Here is a 19,269-nt window from a genome sequence, read left to right as displayed (position 1 = left end):
CTTTTTCATGTGTGCTGGTAATTGAACTTGAAAGATCATCTATAGGAGTAATTTGAGGGCTGGATGAATGATGTTTCCCCAGACAGAATTTGGATTTGATTTTGTCAGTCATCTCTGTTCACTGCCTCCCCTCCTATGTCACCCAAGACAAACAAACCTGGTCTCAGTGATTTAATTTCTAGGAATCTATTCTGAGGAACTATACTTATATAAAAATAAACTCATACACAAAGATATTCGAAGCAGTGTTATTTAGGATAACAAAAAATATTGTTAATAACTTGTATGTCCAATAACAAGGGAATGGCTAGATAAACTATATGAAAAAGCACATAGATATTAAAATGATGTTAATATGAGCTGTATAATATCATGAAACATACTTTTTATAATTCAGTTTAAAAAGAGATAAAATTACATATATAATATAATTACTAGTACATTAACAAAACCTATGCATAAAAAAGTCTTGAAGAGTATTGCCTAATAGCACTTTTGGTGACTATAAAATGTTCGGTATCTGTACTGCAATTTGGCAGCTATTAGTCATATATAGCTATTTAGCACTTGAAATGTAGCTAGGGTGACTAAAGAATTACATTTTAAACTTTAACTTAATTTTAATTATTTTAAATTTAGCCATATGTAGTATTTGCTACTATATTGGGTAGTGCAGATCTAGAAAATATTACAATATTAATAATGATTTTTGGGAAGTGGTTGAGACCTTTGTTGATTTTCTCCCCTTCTTTTTAGTTTTCTAAGGCTTCCAAATGTTCCTTAATGTACAATAACCACATTTTAAAGTAAAAAGGCTTTAACCAAAAGGGCCCCCTATAAAACATATGTAAAGCACTGTTGCAAAGTCTAGTAGAAGTTAAAAGGCCAAGTCTATACCAATTCTTTTTGACAATAGTTAAAGGTGCCATGTACCAAGCTGCTATATTCATCATGACAGCATTTATAATTTTAGGTAAAATTGGTTTTTAAAGAGTAGCAAGCAAAATAAAAATCAAAGCTCATTACCTTTCCACATGCTGTCCTAGAATCACAACAAACAATGGATATGTTTCTTTCATCTAGTTGAAAATCAAATGGTCCGTCATCAGTTAGAGCTTTTTCTGGAATATCCATGGAAAGTTGGTAAGAAATTGTTTTCAAGTGCTTTGAATCTAATGGGAAAAGGATCACATGAAAGTACATACATGGTTTAAATTTTCCAAAATCGCTATTCTAACATGAAATTTCAAATACAAATGCATTGATTCATCAGACTATTTTTTAATGGAAGGAAAATGAGGCCCTTCATTAAGTTAAAGTGGGGGCCTTCTTTTGTTAAAAAATGAGATCATTTCTTTGTTAAAAGAAGAAAAATGATGATTTTCATTAAGTGGACTTTTCTGGCATTAGATTTAGTAGGAAACAGTTGAATATCAAGGCACTTTATACGAGAGATTTAATTTAAAAACACAACCAAAAATGTATCTTCTCTAAGTATCTTTGTAATAGCTCAGAGTGGTAGAGGAGGAGCCTGATGTTCAGAAAGATTAAGTAATTTACCTAAAATCAGACAGCCTAAGGTGAGAAAAGCAAGGATACAAATCCAGAACTCTGATTCTAAAATCAGCGCACCTTTAACTATACCAGCACTATAACTATACTGGCCCACCGACTGATGGAAACCACATATGAGGCAAGGACTCTGATTTATTTTTGACAGATTTTACATACCCCAGCTTGAAAACAAAATAGAATGTGTTCTTAATAAAACAAGAGACAATGAACTCAAAAGCTCTTTGCAGCTATCCGTAAAGTGCTCTATAGATCTTGCTAACTTATTTCAATCAGTAACGAGAGGAAGACTAAAAACTTCAAAAGCCAGATGACTTAAAATATCAGATTTTTCTGAGCCATTTTGACTGAAGCATTGACTGAAATTAAAATGTTAAATATTGTTTTTTAAATATGCCAATTTTAGTTTTTGGTCAAACATATGAGCTTTCTAATGTACAACTGATGTATAACATCAGCGTTGATGAACTCACCGTCTTCAGAGGAACTAGTGTGTTCAGTTGTTATTATTGCCAAATGTTTGGCTATTTTTTCCTCCTGTTTTCTACAAGATAAAAAAACAAACATGTAAATCTGAAATGTGTTTCAAGCTTAAAACTGTATACTACAAATTTTAACTGTTTAAATGCCATCCCTTGTTATTTTTATCTGTTATTACTAGTAAGTGCAGTCATTTAATCAGAGTACATGGGTCTCTGTTGTGTGCACACATTTCTCCAATATAGCAATTCTGAATTGCCCTGACAATTTGGGATTGGTAAATTTCTACTTTAAATCAGCAAGTTCACTGACTTTCTTGAAGCTTCTGAATCTCGTAACATCCATCAGGAATTGTAATAGGTTTGCTTTGGCCAATTTTTAGTTCTTCACTAGAAATACCTCTTTGAAATTTTATATATATATATATGTATTTTTTTTTTTTTTAAGATTTTTTTTTTTTTTTTTATCGGGGAAGGGGAACAGGACTTTATTGGGGAACAGTGTGCACTTCCAGGACTTTTCTCCAAGTCAAGTTGTTGTCCTTTCAATCTTAGTTGTGGGGGGTTCTGTTCAGCTTCAAGTTGTTGTTCTTTCAGTCTTAGTTGTGGAGGGCGCAGCTCAGCTCCAGGTCCAGTTGCCGTTTCTAGTTGCAGGGGGCACAGCCCACCATCCCTTGCGGGAGTCGAACCGGCAACCTTGTGGTTGAGAGGACACGCTCCAACCAACTGAGCCATCCGGGAGCTCAGCGGCAGCTCAGCTCAAGGTGCCGTGTTCAATCTTAGTTGCAGGGGTTGCTGCCCACCATCCCTTGCGGAGTCGAGGAATTGAACTGTCAACCTTGTGGTTGAGGGCCCACTGGCCCATATGGGAATCGAACCGGCAGCCTTCGGAGTTAGGAGCACGGAGCTCTAACCGCCTGAGCCACCGGGCCGGCCCTGAAATTATATATTTTGAAGAACAAGGTTCGTTTTACAAAAAGCTGTCTAATTAAGTGGGTCTGAGTTTCAGTAGCAATGGCCCCATGCTACCTCTGCAGGGCTTTCTCCTTTGCTTTGAGTCTGTCAACTTCACTGCCGTAGGCTATATGAGGTTTGATAGAGATTAATTCAGCTTCAGACCTTTGCACTTTTTGTTTTTCCTCATAGATGTGGTCAAGCAGATTTTGGAAATAACTACAACAGGGGGCCTGAAAGACAAAGAGGTCACTTTCATCTCATCAGTCCTAGATAAAGATAATTAGAGGGAGAAAAAAACAAAAATGGCTAATGGGGTTTGAATCTATCATGATCTTTTTGGTAACATCTTTATTGGGATACAATTCATATCCCATATAAACCATCCATTTAAAGTGTACAATGCAGTAGTTTTTAGTATATTCAGAGTTGTGCAATCAACATCACAATCAATTTTGGAACATGAAGCCTGTACCCATTAGCAGTTACTCCATTTCCTTCTCTCCTCTCAGCCCCTGGCAACCCCTAATCTAGTTTCTGTCTCTGTAGATTTGCCTATCCTATACAATTCATATAAATGAAATCATACAATACGTGGTACTTTGTGACTGGCTTCTTTCACTTAGCATCATGTTTTCAAGGTTCATCTATGTCATAGCATGCATTAATACTTCAATTCTTTTTATGGCTGAATAATAATTGATTTTACGGATCCACCACATTTACTTGCCCATTCATCAGTTGAAGGGCATTGGATTGTTTGCACCTTTTGGCTGTTATAAATCATGCTGCTGTAAACATTTGTGTACACGTTTTTGTGTGGACATACATTGTCAATTTTCTTGGGTATGTACCTAGGAATTGAATTGCTGGTTTGTGTGGTATTTATATGTTTACCTTTTGAGGAACTACAAGACTGTTTTCCAAAGCAGCTGCACCATTCCCCTTTGGCAGTGTACAAGGGTTCCAGTTTCTTTACATCCTTGCCAACACTTGCTATTATCTGTCTTTTTGATTCTAGCCATCTGCGTGGGTGTGGAATGCTATCGCACTATGGTTATTTACGATTTGTGTTTCCTGGACGGCTAACACTTAACTTTTAAGAATGGCAATGCAGGAGAGAATACTGCATATGTTTAAAAGTGGTATTTAAAAATAACATTATTTCCCAGTAAACCTGCTTTAGAACTTACATGTCCTATTGGTTGAGAGCTACTGTTGTCAGAGTCAACATCCACACTGGAAAGAAATGGTCTTAGATCGCTCCCACAAAATTCACACCTGGGCAATATCTCCTCCTCTTCTTCCTTCAGAGAGGGCAGAAAAAGTAAAGACGTGCCCACAAGAGCCCCTGAGAGTAATAGGAGCAAGGGCTCTGGGCAGGGCCAGCGAATGTCCAGTAGGAAAGCAGGGTGGTGGGATGTGGTAACCTACGTGAGGAATTCTGTCAGGCACCGTGCGGACTCCCAGAAATAGTTGGTGGGAAACTTTCAGGGGCCTGATCCTATACTAGAAGCATCAAACCAGCAAGATCTGTATATTCCAGTAATGAGACATCACCTCTGTTTAAGAGCTGGTGAGGACTAAGGAGGCTGAGGTGGTGTTTTGCCGGCCTGTCTGGAACAGGCCACCAGAGCAGAGCTGAGCCCATCAGGAGCGACTCGGTGGGTCCTTGAGAGGCCGCCTCAGTGTAAGAAGACATTTGCAGAAATGACTTTGACATCAGAGTCCCTTGTTGGGGAGTGGGATGTACAGTGTGTAACTAGATGCGAGAGACGAGGAGAACACATACCGGATTTCAGGCAAATGGTCTAAGGAGTTTGAATACCATAAACTCTTTCAAGAAGTGTCAGGTAAGAAAAAGCCTTGACATTCCTATGTAGACCACCATTTACAGTGATCAGCTTTTTGAAATAGAATCCTTTTTCAAGGGAAAGCCCAGTTTGAGGCGCTGAATTCTCCTGTCTGGGCCCTGAAGGTAATTCAGGAGGGTGCGGGGCGACCAGGGGAAGCAAAAGGGAGAGCTGGAGTGAGAGACTCAGGCCTGAGGAGTTGATGCACTATGGCCACGCTGGGGACCTGAGGTCAGGACGACGAGCAGCTGAGCCTCCGCACGGCCTCCAGGAGGAGACCCAGATCATGACTCGCGGTCATGAACACCACCAGGGCATCTGTATGTGCCACAGGACCCTTCTCTGGGACTGGCAAAATGGCCATTGTGGGGCCAAAGGGCAGCTGAGGTGGCCTGTGCAGCCAGGGGTTCACTACCCCAGAGTAATGTGCGACATCTTCAGGCCACGGAAACCAGACAATAGCACAGCTGGAAGCAGAACACTCTGGTTGGGGGCTGATAACATCTAGGATGGCTACCAAATGATGGAGCAGGGCAGCAAGAGAGCTTGACAGTGCCAGGCCATCTGCAGCCTGTTCCATACAAGGGTTTTAGCAGTGAACTTCTCAGCCCGGGGTCCCTTTACCCCTTACCAAGGATGAAGCAAGGTGGCAGTGCTTCAAAAGACCACGAGTGAGGCTGTGATCTGCACCGGAAGAGGGTATGGCCGCAGAGGAGAGTGGGCAAGCCAGCAGCTGCTGCTGCTCCTGAACCAGGCGAGTGTTAAAGCCCCATCTCAAAGGTCTGTCTGAAGAGCAGGAGTCAGCTCTGCCCCGCTGCCAGGGAGGGCACAACCTCCTGGAAGAAAGGCCACAGGCCTTCCTCGTGTTCAGGCCCACCTCTGGATGTCAGGGGAAGAAAGCTCAAGACGCTTCCTGGATACAAGCCTTTGCAATTCCGAAAGAGGAGGGTGCTATGTTTGAATAAAGAATTTCCACCCAAATTGTCTATAGGGTGACCATAAAGTTCAGAAACCTGGGCAAATATAAACAATAGATGTTGACTGATATTAAATGATATGCTATAGTAAATATGTTTGTTGCCCTCATCGGAACTGCACAGCTCAACATGCTGCTCGACATGGCGGTGAGCACCGCGTCAGGGAGCGCACCTAGGCAGCGGTCCCATCAGCCCTGCATACACACCGGCCGCGCTCTCACACGCGTGGTCTCTTGCTTTCCGTGACTAAGCCTGCACCTGTAGTGCACCCACAGGAAGTAATCAAAGGGGCTCCGATGGGGGGCCGGTGGTGGTGGGGACATGCAGCTCTCTCCACGTGGCCATAACATACAAGTTTGGAAATAATCATTCCACCAGTCAGCCCCTCACACTCTGGGGAAGCAGGTGGTGTTCCATCCTGTTGGAATTACTAAGGTGACCTATCCCTTGCCTATCAAGCACAGGCATTAATTGGTCACTTAACCTGATGAAATATGGCAAACCTATGTTCTACCTATGTTTCCAAGCTTTATGGCCACTGTTACGGGTTGAATTGTGTCCACCCCCAAAAGCCTTATTGAAGCCCTAACCCCTGGTACCTGTGCATGTGGCCTCATTTAGGAATGGGCTCCTTGCAGATGTAATCAAGTTTGGATGAGGTCATTAGGGTAGGCCCTAATCCAACATGATTGGTGTCCTTGGAGAAGAGACACAGTTGGACATTTGGACACAACCACACAAAGAACACCAGGACAGCTAGACAGAGACTGGCGTGATGCAGCTGCAAGCCACGGAGTAAGGGCTGACGACCACAACCGGAAGCTCCAAGAGGCGAAGAAGGAGTCTCTCCTAAGGTGGGACTTGCTGACACCTGGAGTTTGGACTTCTAACCTTCACAACTGTGAGATAGTAAACTTTTATCATTTTAAGCCACCTAGTTTGTGATACTTTGTTACAGCAGCCCTAAGAACCTAGCAGAGCCATCCTGTCTGAGTGTTATTCAAGTAAATGGGCTCTTTACCTGTTCTTTTTAAAAGCATGTTCACTGTCTTCTGTGCAAATCATCATGTGGCTTTTCACATCATTTATTACAGTAAAAAAAAAACAAAAAAAGAATTAAAATCACCTTGAAGGTAATGCCTAAATTGTAACTCTCATGTTTGAATGCCAGAATGGATGGTGGCCCGATGCTGGGTAACGTTCTCAGAGAAGGCTCAAACAGTGTTAGGAAGTCTTCCTCAAACTGAATTTTAAAAAGAGAGAGAGAAAATGAAGATAAATGATTTGTACCATGAGCATAGCATACTAGTTGGACTGATGAACATTTCTTACCTCTAGCTCACATAAAATGTTTAGTTTGGGTTCTTCTGGATTAATTACCCATTTTTCTGAAGAGAAAAGGAGAGATTTAGAAGGAAAGTTTTTTCTTTTGTGCAGCGTATCCCATTTTCTCTAGTTTGGAGAGCCTAGCCCATCACACACACTGTGTAAATGTCCTGAAACCCTACCTGTCCACCACCTTCTTGCGTATGTTCTCAGGGGGAGGGCTTTTCTAAGGGGTGTGGGTACCGCCCAGGCTAAGGGGGGTTCCTAACAGCAGTTTGCCTTCGATAGTAGAGGGGATGACTCTCCACATCCATTCACCTCTTAACTCAGAAGCCAGATTTACAGGTTCAGTTGTCTTCGTTACAGAGGATACTTTCTTCTCTGTAAAAAGAGTGTACATTTGTCATTAATCCTGACAAGGTGGGAAAGAAGTTTAATATAAAAGAAAATATGCCTCTTGGAAAAATAAGTACGCTTAATGTATTTTAATATTTTTTTTGCCTTTTTCCAAATAATATTTTATCAGCAATAAGGAACAAACAGAAAATTCATCACTCTAGTGTGTCCCATTTTTAAATGTTCTGTTCCTTTCCAATCCTAGAATACTACACAGATGCCTATTTTACTTGATTATAATCATGTTTTTCAGACCTTATTGTTTTCTGCTTCTCTTAAGTACGATTCTGTCTACTTTATGGTGGCTGTTCTATAAAAGATTTTTCAGGTACATGGGTGCTGGGGTGAGGGGGTCCAGTGCAACAGTGAGCTAAGCCTTCAGGATTATTTCCTCCACGATTCCAGGGCGATACTAGGAATGGGGAAGGCAGCCACCAACAAGCCAGCGACTGTGACTAAATGTCTAGAAGTTTAAGCAGATAGGATTGGAATGATGAAAAACCAGTCAGAACAACCTACAGTGGGAAGAGCTTAAGGGGACAGCAAGGACTGCTGTTGGAGAAAAGATAGGCTTCAGAAGATGACTCATTTACTATGGAAGGACCTGGAAAAAATTTAAAGTTTTAGTTGCTCCATCCAATAGAAATGTAAGTGCAGGCATAGTAAGTCCTCACTTGTCGTCAACAGGTTCTGCGACTTTAAGTGAAAGATGTCTAACAAAATCAATTTTGCATAGGCTAATTGATGTACAAGAGGTAAGTTCCTTCGGTGTCTCATCAACATCATAATGAAATTATGTTATTCAAGAACCTACTGTATAAAAATGAATGCACCAAGATTTTCAGTATGGCATTATTTGCTGTTGGGAAGAGCTCAAAAAAAAAACAAACCAAACCAAACCAAGACAACCTTGAAATATCTAGCAATCATGTTTATTACATAAGTCACAATACAATAACTGTATATACAGGAATACTGTACAGTCATTTCAAAGAATTAGATCAATCTTTCTTGACATGGAAAGATGTCCATGACACACTGCTAAGTAAAAAAATTAAAGAAGAGGTAAAACTGATGTTATTTATAGGAAATGTAATTGTCTAATAGACTTTCAATTGACAAATCATTAGACTCAATAAGAGGGTCAGAGCAAGTGGGGCAGAGATCCAAGATTAATACAGAGAATCAATAGCTTTCTTATACAGTGACAATAACCATTTAGAAAATAGAAAAAATTTTTCTATTATAGAAAAAAATTCCAATTGTTACATCAATAAAAGACTAAAAGTACCTAGGAATAAACTAATAAGAGCTGCATCTGAGTCCTCTATGAAAAAAACAAACAAACTGTAAAAGAAGATTCCCCCAAAATGGGCGATACACTGCTGTTAATGTACTTTAATAATGTAGGTTCCTGCTGTTAAAGTAATCAATCAAGGAGATCATTAGAGGTGGCACCAATGCCTTGGTAGCCTGTGTCAGCAAATTGAAACCTAAGCCAGAGTCAATTCCTGTAAATGCCTCAGTAGGCTACAGCCAATCAGATAATTTCCTTGCTTTGCTCCCATGTCTTCTCTATAAAAACCTCTCCTCCAGTTCTCGTCAGTGGAGAGCTTCTGAACACACCTGGTCTGGTGCTGCACAATTTTCATCAATGTTTGCTCAAATAAACTCTTAAACATTTGAAAATGCTTCCGTTTATCTTTTAACACTGCCAAACGAGATCAAAGACTCAACTTGTCAAATTCCATTGAAAAACCCCATCAGAATTACATTGACCATAGAGATTCATTTGGTAATAATTAACATCTTTTTAATAATTAACATCTTTTTGGTCCATTTTTATGCTAGGTTGTATCATTCCTTTGTGCAAACCCTCCCATGACGTCCCGCTTCATTGCCACAGAGAAAGATTTGGTCTTCGTTGTCTCTGTGACCTTGTACCCTAGGATTTTCCTCTTTATTCACCCCGCCGCAGCCACACTGGCCGCCTCCTTGTTCCAGGAGGCACTTGCTGTTTCCTGTGCCGGGAACACTCTTTCCCCAGAGGTCAACGTGGCTCACTCACTCACCTTTCTGAGGTCTTTGCTCAAATATTTCGGCTTCTCAGTGAATAGTGCCCTGAGCACCCCGTATAAGCTTGCACCCCATCCCTTCCAATATTTTCTATTCCTTTACCTGCTTGACTTTGTTTTCCTTAGCACATACATCACCTAATGTATTATGCATTTGCTTATTTTCTGTGTTATTTATCTCACCTTCACCTCCACCTTTCACACTTCAACAGAAGATCACCAAGATGGGGGTTTTCTTTGTTTTGTTCATTGCTGTTTCCCTGGAACAGGGCTTGGCCTATGCTAGGTGCTCAATACGCATCTGATGAGTAAGTGATATAACACAAAAACATGAAACTTGAAAGGAAAGGCTATTCATAAAGGTTACCTCTGAGGAATATATTGGGATAAGTTAAAATTTTAATTTTTACATTATACACACTGGGGTGGCCAAAAAAATATATACAAGTGGACACTTTGGTCAGCATTTCTCAAGCGGTAGTTCACCATAATCAGATGTGTCTGGGCGCTGATGGTAACCACTTTGAGCACCTCTTGTAATTGCAGAAGTCAAACGTGACTTGTATTCATCTTTTGTTATCGATATATATTGAATAATACAATTTTAGTACAGTTTTCCTTTCTTAAAATGTGTATACTTTTTTTGGAGCCCTCTGTATTTCTTAATGGTTTGACATTGGAAAAACAGTGTGCATGTTACTTCTATAATAAAATATAAAGATATGTATCAAAATATAATGGCAGGTTATTTCTTGATGTGAACATAAATGCCACCATTTCTTAAAGACTAAGGGTCGAGGAGTGTAAATATTGAACCTCATTTTGATCTTCGTAACAGGCCTGTGACAGCAGTGTTATTATTGCCAACACGTGAAGAAACGCACTGACTGAGGTTGGTACCTCGTCCAACCATCACAGTGTTAGTTGTTGGGGCTGAGAGTCAACCCTCGATCTGCTGGCCTCTGACACCGTGCTCTTTCCAGTGTGCCACCCGTCTCCCAGCAAAAGCTTGGAAACCAAACTACTCACCGGGCTCCTTTTTGTGAGACAAGTCTCGAAGCCAACTTTCTTCTGTTTGTACTGATTTTGGAGTTCCTGGATACAAACTGTGATAGATCATCCTGCAATTTAGACAAAATGCTAATTTTGAGTATACCTGTGTAGTTGTCGGCAGTTCTAAAGATAGTACATTTGACAATCAAATAACAAATGCATGTAGAAGATCCTGAATTCCACTTTATTTGAAATGTTTTCTTCCATTTTTATCTCTTCAGTGAAGTCAGGCACCGTGTGTTTGCATCATATCTGTTCTTTGGAAAGGACTCCTTTCTAAATCCCAGAGGCTCCTAGTACTATATTATTTCCCTCAGGGAGTAAATTACTACCACTCTGTCTGTGCATGTGTGCTGCCAGTGGTGGTGGCAGCTATGATGTGTGTGTTTAAACATTTCCTTGACTTTAAATGAGAACATATCATCTATTTTAAGTAGCTTAAAAACAATCCAAACTCTTTCTAAAAAGCTGAAGTTAAATGCATTGTAATTAAACAATCTTCATTCTTTCTACAAGTAGTTTAATCAGTTAACTTGAGTTATCTTAATAGGAAGGCAGGAATTTGTTGACTTTTACTAGATAAAATGACTTACTGGCAAACAACTATTACTTTTCAAGTTCCTTTGCATCTTTGAATTTTGCTATTTGTAATTTGTTGCATCTTCTAAAATTATCAAACAAATTATTTTCCAAATCATTTAGTCAATTTTAGGATTGTCCCCTTTTCACCTTTCTCCGTTCTCTTATGTCTCTACCTTCCTTTTTTTAATGCTTTGTTCCTTGGCATACCGCATCAGTGGGGTGTTTTGTCTTAATTCTGAAATGACTGTGTCCTGTAATGGGCAAAGTATTCCTCTGCTGAAGCCATCTGTGCAAATCTCTGGAAAGTTCTGTTTATATAATCCCTCAGAGAAACAAGTTCTAGGGAGCAGGAGCACAGGGACACTGAAGAGGAATCCGAGACAATATCTAATGACTGGATTTTTTTTCAATGCAACAGTTAACTAAATCAATACATTATTCATCTAGGTCTCTTTGTCTTCCTTACACCAACATCAAAGATTGTTTGAAATTCTGTGGCAATATGGCAGATGACCAAGGAGAATACCAAAATTAACGTTTTCTAAGAACTTAACTATATAGTCATATATCCATAGTAGTTGCTTTCTCACATTAGTTCATTCATCTTTGCAAAAACCAATCAAGGCAGGTACTAATACCTGTAGTGACTAATATCCTTTCTACAGGCAAGGAAGCTGGCTTTAGGGAACTTCTCCGAAATTATGTGTGGCAGAGGCATATGGGGACCTAGACCTGTTTGGCTCCGAAATCTGTGTTTCTGCACACTCATCAGCTGCTAAAGTTTGCCCCATATTCAACCAGAAGAGTAACAGGGCAATTAAAAATAGAAATTGAGCCAATATTGGTTGTATTTTTATGACTCTTTAGGATAGATTTCTTTAAAAACACAATCTAACAAAATTCACCACAGAATTCTTTAAAATGTAAAAGAAGTATTTTCTTAGGAAGACTGATGAGATAATTAAGAATTTGATCTAGGAAAGAGAGATTCCCATACTGAAAAGTCCAGGTCAAGATGGCACCTGAGCATACAATTCTGCCCTTGCTTTTGGAGATAACAAATACTTACAAACAAACAAAAAACAGCCCTGGAGAACAAGAAAGCTTATTTACTTTCTTACAAGGACTTCAATATTCCTTGCCATCAGTAGACAAGGAATATTGAAGTCCTTATAAGAAAATAAATAAGTGGCCTCAGGTTGATGGAAAACTAAAGCGGAGCACATCACAGCTCAAGACCAGAGGACAAGAGAGTAAGTAAAGTTCTTCCAAAGGGAATTCCCAACAAGCTCCTAGCTTAGACTCAACCAAATGCAGAGAGGAGGAGGTTGGGGACTGTCATCCAAGTAGTTCAAAGAATGAACTTGGAAGAGCTGGCCAGGCAGGCCCCTTCCTGTCCCCTTATTCAGGACATGTGGCAGCAGTTGCTTTTATTTCCACATGAAGCCCAAAGAACTGCTTTCTATAAAGAGTGGGCAGCCTGCCTGAGGGGTGTTTAGGCCTGAAAGAGAGGCCCAGGGCAGTATGAGGTTACTTAGGACCTGCCCAACGGACTTGGGTGAAGGGACAGGGACATTTCACCCATAAAGAACTCCAACCATACGGTAAAGTGTCCTTATGCTAACTCTAGTAATAGGGGGGTTACCCAGCTTGCTGGGAGCTGCTGACACTCCACGAGACGCTGGCTCTGACATACCCCATCACCCACATAGGACTCAGTCAAGCTTCCTCTACAAGCCGTGTTAGAAAACAGAGCTACTCAGCTGCTGAAGGAGTCCATTTTAGCTACCTACCAGTCATTCATTTACAAATACAAATGGATAACCGAGGATTACCAGTCACTTACGGACAATCAGTAGCATGGAAGAGTAGCACCAAGATAGACAGAACAACTGATCCTGAAATAAAAAAGGAATACAAAGAACAAAGAAGACCTTCAGTATAAGAGTACCCCCTCAAAGAAATTAAATACACACACACACACACACACACACACACACACACACACACACACCTATTTGAACAGCAACAGAGAACAAGAACCAGTTCTTGGAAATTACAAATAGGAATTCTGAAATAAGTTCTGTGCAAGGGCTGCATTGCAGCACAGAAACGCTGAAAATCTTGAAGCTATCCAAAGGCCCAACAGCCATCCATTAGGAATTCTGAAGGAAAGAACAGGCTCAGTGAAGAAGAGGCAATGATCAAATATCAGAAGGGTTTGAGAATCAGACTAGTATCCAGCAACACTGGCTACTAGAAGGCAATGAAGCAATGTCTCAGAGTGCTGAGGAAAAATGGTTTCTTCTTTTATGCCAGGTTATATGATTAGTAAAGTATGAGGGCAAAATGAAGAGATTTCAAGACAGGCAAGAACTCAGAAATTTGGCTACCCATGAGATCTATATGAAATCACTACTGAGGAGTTTCTCTAGCAGAAAGAAAAAAAATAAAAGCAAGCAATATGGGAATCAAGAAAGTGTGGTCACAGCCCAAGTCAGAAAAATTGAAGACAATGAAAAACAACTGAGAGTTGAGAAGTTCTCCTTTTAGGAGCCAAGTTTTACAAACATAGGATTTCATTTTCTTATGCATAAATCCAGTCACATTATTGGGCTCTCAGCATGAAATTATGGGTATTCATCAATTTTCAATTTTTAGAATCATCCTGTACCCAAAGCACTAAGAGTTAATTATAATTACAAAACATAGTACAAACATAATAAAGCTTGGCAAAGATATATGACTTTGTATAAATACATAAGTTTCAATATAATTTGTTGTTAATTAGGAGAGGAAAGGATGAGGTAGAAGTAGTACATTAATGTGTTAATTTTTCATAATAGAGTTAATTCTCACTAAAATAGATAAATCAGAAAGTAGAGGTTAAAGTCCTAAAGGTCGGAAAAACTAAAAATAATTTAACTACCAAAAATGGAGAGGAGGGAAGTAGTAGAAGTTACATTTATCATCTTTCATGGTGGGAAGTCAGTATTTATGTCAAAAATTGATAAATCAAGGAATGCAAAGATGCTACTTAAAATTATACTGGAAGCAAAACAAACTGTTACAGTATGTTAATTCTGGTGAGTGAGAATGGCGGGTGAAGAAGAGTACAAAGATTTTTAATTTTATACCTTTGTATACTTTAATACTTTAACCATATACATACATTATCTTTTATGAAAATGTTGAATTAAAGGGGGTAAATACAAATACGTATGTGGAACAAAACAATTCTCCCATACTTAAGAATTTAAAAGTTGCTTGTAAAAGCAAAACTTAGGTAAATATTAAGTACTTCAAAATTGTGGATTCAAGTTCGGTGTGAGATTTCAGAGAAGATTTATAAAGATATTCCACAACGTGTTTCTCTGGTGTCTTCCTATTATAGTTAAAGTGTTTGAAGATTAATAGCAACAAGAAGAAAAAAGAGAATCAAAGGAAAGATCATCATTTCCACTCTTCCATAGGTGTACCTGATCATTCTCAATTTTAGCCAGTACAGACCTATGCTGTAAACTTTCATAGCACTAACTATTGTACACATGGCATACAGTTATTATATCATAAGATTAACAAGTGCACATGTCATCTCTACAGGTAGGTAATAAGTTGGAGATGTGCATGGACCGTTTCTCTATCTCCTCCAAAGTGTCTAAGAGTGTAGATTAAAAAACTTAGTTGTAAATGTTCTGGATGATTTTACTCCACTTCCTGACATGTCTATCAAAAAAAGTAAACATAATCAGCTTCAAAAAATAATAATAATATGAAAACTGAAAACATTCTCTTACCTATCTGGTTTTATTTCAGACACGTCTTTCCTAAATCTCTGAAATATTTTAGGAAAACCTGTCAAAAGAAACATTAAAATTTTTAGCCATTCCCTCTAAGTCAGTGGTTCTCAAAAGGGCAATTTTGCCCTCCAGGAGACATTTGGCAATGTCTGAAAGTATTAAGTTAGTGCAAAAGTAATTGCGGCTTAAAAGGTTAAATTGCAAACACCGCAATTACTTTTGCACCAACTTAATATTTTTGATGGTCACCACATGGGGTAGGGGCTAATGGCACAGCCCGGGATGCTACTAAAAATCCTATAATGGAGAGAACCTTCCTGCCCCGCCTACCCCCCACTCCCCAACAAAGAATTATCCTGACCAAAATGTTTCTAAGGAAGTGGTTTCAGTACAGGAAGTTAAACACAAAAGGTGAGTTGTTTTGCAGGGCTCTTTTTGGTAGCATAGCACCCTTAAGGCACTACTCCTGCGGGAGTGGCACTTGCCAGAGAGTGAGTGTGTGTGTGTGTGTGTGTGTGTGTGTGTGTGTGTGTGTGTGTGTGCGCGCGCGCGCACGGGGGGGGAGGAAGGAGGGGGGGAGAAGCGCGGTCCCTGCGTGAACGCGTGCCAAAGTGTTACAACAACGAGCACTCCGTGGGCCCTGCCCACGTTCCCACTTGTACGAGGCGTTCACCTATATCCTACATTGTGAACCATCACACCCGCTCGCCAAGATTTCAGTGCCTCTGACAGAAGGGGCGAGAGAGACTGGGGTGTGTGTGGTGGGGCCTGGATTTAGACATCGGACACCAGGGTGGACCGAGGCCCAGGGGTCGGCGGGCCAGCTGCCCCCGAGGGCCCGGGAAGCCTGCGAGGAAAGCGCGGGCAGGGCGGTACTTTTCTGGGAGCCGACGCTGAAGGATGAGGTCGCGCTGGGAGTCGGGCTGAGCGTCGGCGTCGGGCTGAGCGTCGGGGTCGGGCTGAGCGTCGGGGTCGGGCTCAGGCTGGGGCTCACGATGCTGGCTAAGCGGGGGCGGAAGGCCTTCAGGTTCTCGGCAGTGCTGTCATCGATGTCCACAATCTTCCAGAAGTCATCGCCGAGCGTCCCGGGGGCCTCCAGCCCCTTCTCCCCCTCGTCCACCTCTTCCTCCTCTTCCCCTTCCTCTTCCTCTTCCTCTTCCTCTTCCTCCTCCTCCTCCTCCTCCTCCTCCTCCTCCTCCCCGTCCTGGCCCTCGTCCTTCTCCGGCTTTCCGAAGCTGCGACCCGACTGCAAATTGGCCATGGCGGGCGGGATGCGAGACCGCGCCTGGCGCGGTGGCCGCCGCCGCAGGGGGTCGAGGCCCGGGGGCGCGCGCCCCGCTGCGCGTCCGTCTCCCTAAGCAACGGCCTGCGGCGCGGCGGGGCCTCTGGCATTTAAAGCCACAGGACCCTCTTAGCCGGGTGGAACGGCGGTGCCAGGACAGGGGCTTTGGGGCTGGAAGCTGCTGAGGGGAGCTGGGACCACTGCAGGCTTCTTTCGCACCTGCTTTCCCTGATCTGCTGGGAAATGAGCTCCCTTAACTCTCTCAGCTCCTTTGGAGCAAGTTTTTTTTGCGTGTGAAGGGGATAGGGGGCGTAGCGACTAGCGACGGACACCCTGGAGGCCACTTCTTTTTTTCTTCTCATTTTCAAATAAATGGTATTTTACATTTATAAAGCACCTTATGTAATCAAAGTGCTTTACAAGCATTATTACTTGACAACCATTCATCAATGTAAATAAACATGGTTTACAATCTATCAACAAATCTTGTTTTTTGCGAATGTTGGGGTTTGGTTTTTGTGGGTGCGTAGACAGATGCTTATTGGAACTTAGGATAAAACTTTATAAAAACAGGCACTGGCCTTTGGGTCCTAGTTTGCTGATTGGATTTTTTTAAAATACTGCGTTAAATGTTACCTATCTTGGTTAGTGAGCTGGAGTCCTGTTTGTTGCTTGTGCCACCGTTTATACAGGAGGTGGAAAAGACTGGCATCTAGCCTCTTTCTGGGGCTTTGTTCTCAGTTCATTGTACTTAATACAAATTTTGTAAAATATTTATGTACACACAGGTAGGTATACCGAATAATATAATGGACACCCGCTAACCTACTACCCCGACTGGAACACTCATACACCTTCACTGTAGAGTTCAACTTCCTTTTAAAAGCTTCTCAAGACAGAAATGTTCCTGGTTGAGGGATTTTGTTTTTGATGTTTGATTTCACTGATAAGATTTAAAAAAAGCAAACTAAGATTCTAGTGGCTGAGGACATCTGGGTGTTGTGAAAACGGCCTGTGCAGCCCCTTACATTAAGTGACCAGGGTTAGGACTAGAAGTCCCCTTGTATGATCTCTGAATCACCTGACCTCTTTCAGCCTCAGTTTCTCTGGGTATTGATAATGGAAAAAAATAAAATGGAATAAACAGTGCTAAGAGAGTCACTTAAAATAGACTCAGGAGGCTATGAGGGAGGTGGGCCTATGCAGATCTTGTGCCTCAGTTCTCATAGCTGCTATTAAATTGCTAAACCTATTACTAAACTCAGTTCAAGGCTGAGCCACAAACATCGTGGAACAAACAACCGCTGTATGGACACATAGAGACAGTACCTCCTCCTTGTAGTTTTCATCCCCTTCATTTGCATATTGGAACTAACCAATCCCTGTTAACCTGGCCAGCAATCCTTCATTTGCATGAAAGAATTAGATTTTGTGGCTTTTGCCTTGATAAACCATGCCTTTCTTTGTTCTCTCCAGAGTGCAGTTTGAGTTACTGTGTTTCCCCCAAAATAAGACTTAGCCGGACCATTGGCTCTAAGGCATCTTTTGGAGCAATAATTAATATGAGACCCAGTCTTATTTTAATATAAGACCGGGTAGAAGACCAGGTCTTATGTAATAATATAATTAATATAATACTGGGTCTTATATAATATAGTATAATACCGGGTATAATATAATATAATACCGGGTCTTATATTAATTTTTGCTCCAAAAGACATTAGAACTGATGGTCCAGTTAGGCCTTATTTTCAGGGAAACACGGTACTTGAATCTACATCTATCGGATTGCAGTTCTTTGCTCAAATAAATGCTTTTTGTTCTTTTTTACAGCCTGAATCTCTTCTTTGGTTAACAGTATAAATTGGGAATACTATTACTTACCCCTAATATGTTTGTGGATATCAGTGAATGTGAAATGACTGTCTACAATGGACAGTGCATTTCAGCCAAGGACCATTAAGAACACCTGTGCAGTTAAATAAGTTGGTTTATTACTCATTGCAGTAAGATGCCTTAGTAACAGGATGCTGGAAAGAACCTATAGGATTTAGGCTTTGATGAGATGATTTGGGAGAGGGTCTAAGAAAGCGGGGTTTTGCTCTGAGTTGGGGGCAGTTCTAGGATGGGGTATATTGTAGTGGCACAGTGACCTCAGTTTTGTCTGTGCTTGGACACAATTATGAGGTGGCTTTGTTTTGTTTCTTTTTATCATAGTTTCAGAGTAACCTTGTGTCTATTCTGTTTGGGCTGCTATAACAAAATATCATAAACTGGGTGGTTTATAAACAACAGAAATTTATTTATCACAGCTCTGGAGGCTGGGAAGTCCAAGATCAAGGTTGTGACAGATTTGGTGTCTGGTGAGAGCCTGTTTCCTGGTTCATAGACCTCTGTGTTTTAGCTCTGTCCTTACATGGCTGAAGGATCAAAGGAACTCTTGGGGGCCACTTTTATAAGGGCACTAATCCCATTTGTGAAGACTCTGTCCTTATGACCTAATCACCTCCCAAAGTCCCCAGTTCCAAATACCATCACATTGGAGGTTAGGTTTCAACATAAGAATTTTAAGAGGACACAAATATTCAGTCTATAGTACCTTGTCTGTGGTCATTATTCTTCATGAATGTTTCTGTCCAAAACGAAAATGAAATGGCCTGGCTGTGAGTGTCACACCAGCTTTTAATAATATTGAGGTCTAGTTGTAAATATCACGTCAGTTACTGGCATCAGGGACTTCTAGCTGTGAGCCTTGCAGTAACAGGGCTCTCAAGGGAGCAGAGAGTGAGACGTTAGGTGTCTAGAATTGCTAAGCAATATTTTATGACTGTCAAAACAAACTAGTATTTATTAGCACTGGGAGCCAGCACTCTGCTGGGTGCTGGGGCGCGGCAGGGAGTAGGAAAGGCTGCTTCCTGAC

General features: G+C 41.0%; 1 protein-coding gene and 1 long non-coding RNA gene across 2 annotated transcripts in view; one reads left to right on the top strand and one right to left on the bottom strand.

Annotated features, from left to right (window-relative positions):
• The window catches only part of LOC148754832 (uncharacterized), a 41,346-nt gene extending 30,691 nt beyond the window's left edge, over positions 1-10,655 (top strand). The window contains exon 3 of the long non-coding RNA XR_016019835.1: positions 10,471-10,655. This is a non-coding gene — a long non-coding RNA (uncharacterized LOC148754832). The remainder of the gene's footprint in view (positions 1-10,470) is intronic.
• Positions 1-16,838, bottom strand: part of ERICH6 (glutamate rich 6) — a 29,207-nt gene extending 12,369 nt beyond the window's left edge. Inside the window, exons 1-10 of the mRNA XM_019748818.3 lie at positions 15,944-16,838; positions 15,065-15,122; positions 10,662-10,753; positions 7,480-7,542; positions 7,168-7,223; positions 6,962-7,078; positions 4,199-4,312; positions 3,081-3,238; positions 2,046-2,116; positions 1,027-1,172 (exon numbers count right to left, since the gene is read on the bottom strand). Of these exons, the coding sequence (XP_019604377.3) occupies positions 1,027-1,172; positions 2,046-2,116; positions 3,081-3,238; positions 4,199-4,312; positions 6,962-7,078; positions 7,168-7,223; positions 7,480-7,542; positions 10,662-10,753; positions 15,065-15,122; positions 15,944-16,328 (1,260 nt within the window). The 5' untranslated portion in view covers positions 16,329-16,838. The remainder of the gene's footprint in view (positions 1-1,026; positions 1,173-2,045; positions 2,117-3,080; positions 3,239-4,198; positions 4,313-6,961; positions 7,079-7,167; positions 7,224-7,479; positions 7,543-10,661; positions 10,754-15,064; positions 15,123-15,943) is intronic.
• Positions 16,839-19,269: the final 2,431 nt, after the last annotated feature.

This window comes from Rhinolophus sinicus, chromosome 17 (assembly GCF_057876585.1).
Source record: "Rhinolophus sinicus isolate RSI-liver-muscle chromosome 17, RSI-T2T, whole genome shotgun sequence".
Taxonomy (NCBI): Eukaryota; Metazoa; Chordata; class Mammalia; order Chiroptera; family Rhinolophidae; genus Rhinolophus; species Rhinolophus sinicus.
This window is presented reverse-complemented; position numbering and strand designations above follow the sequence as displayed.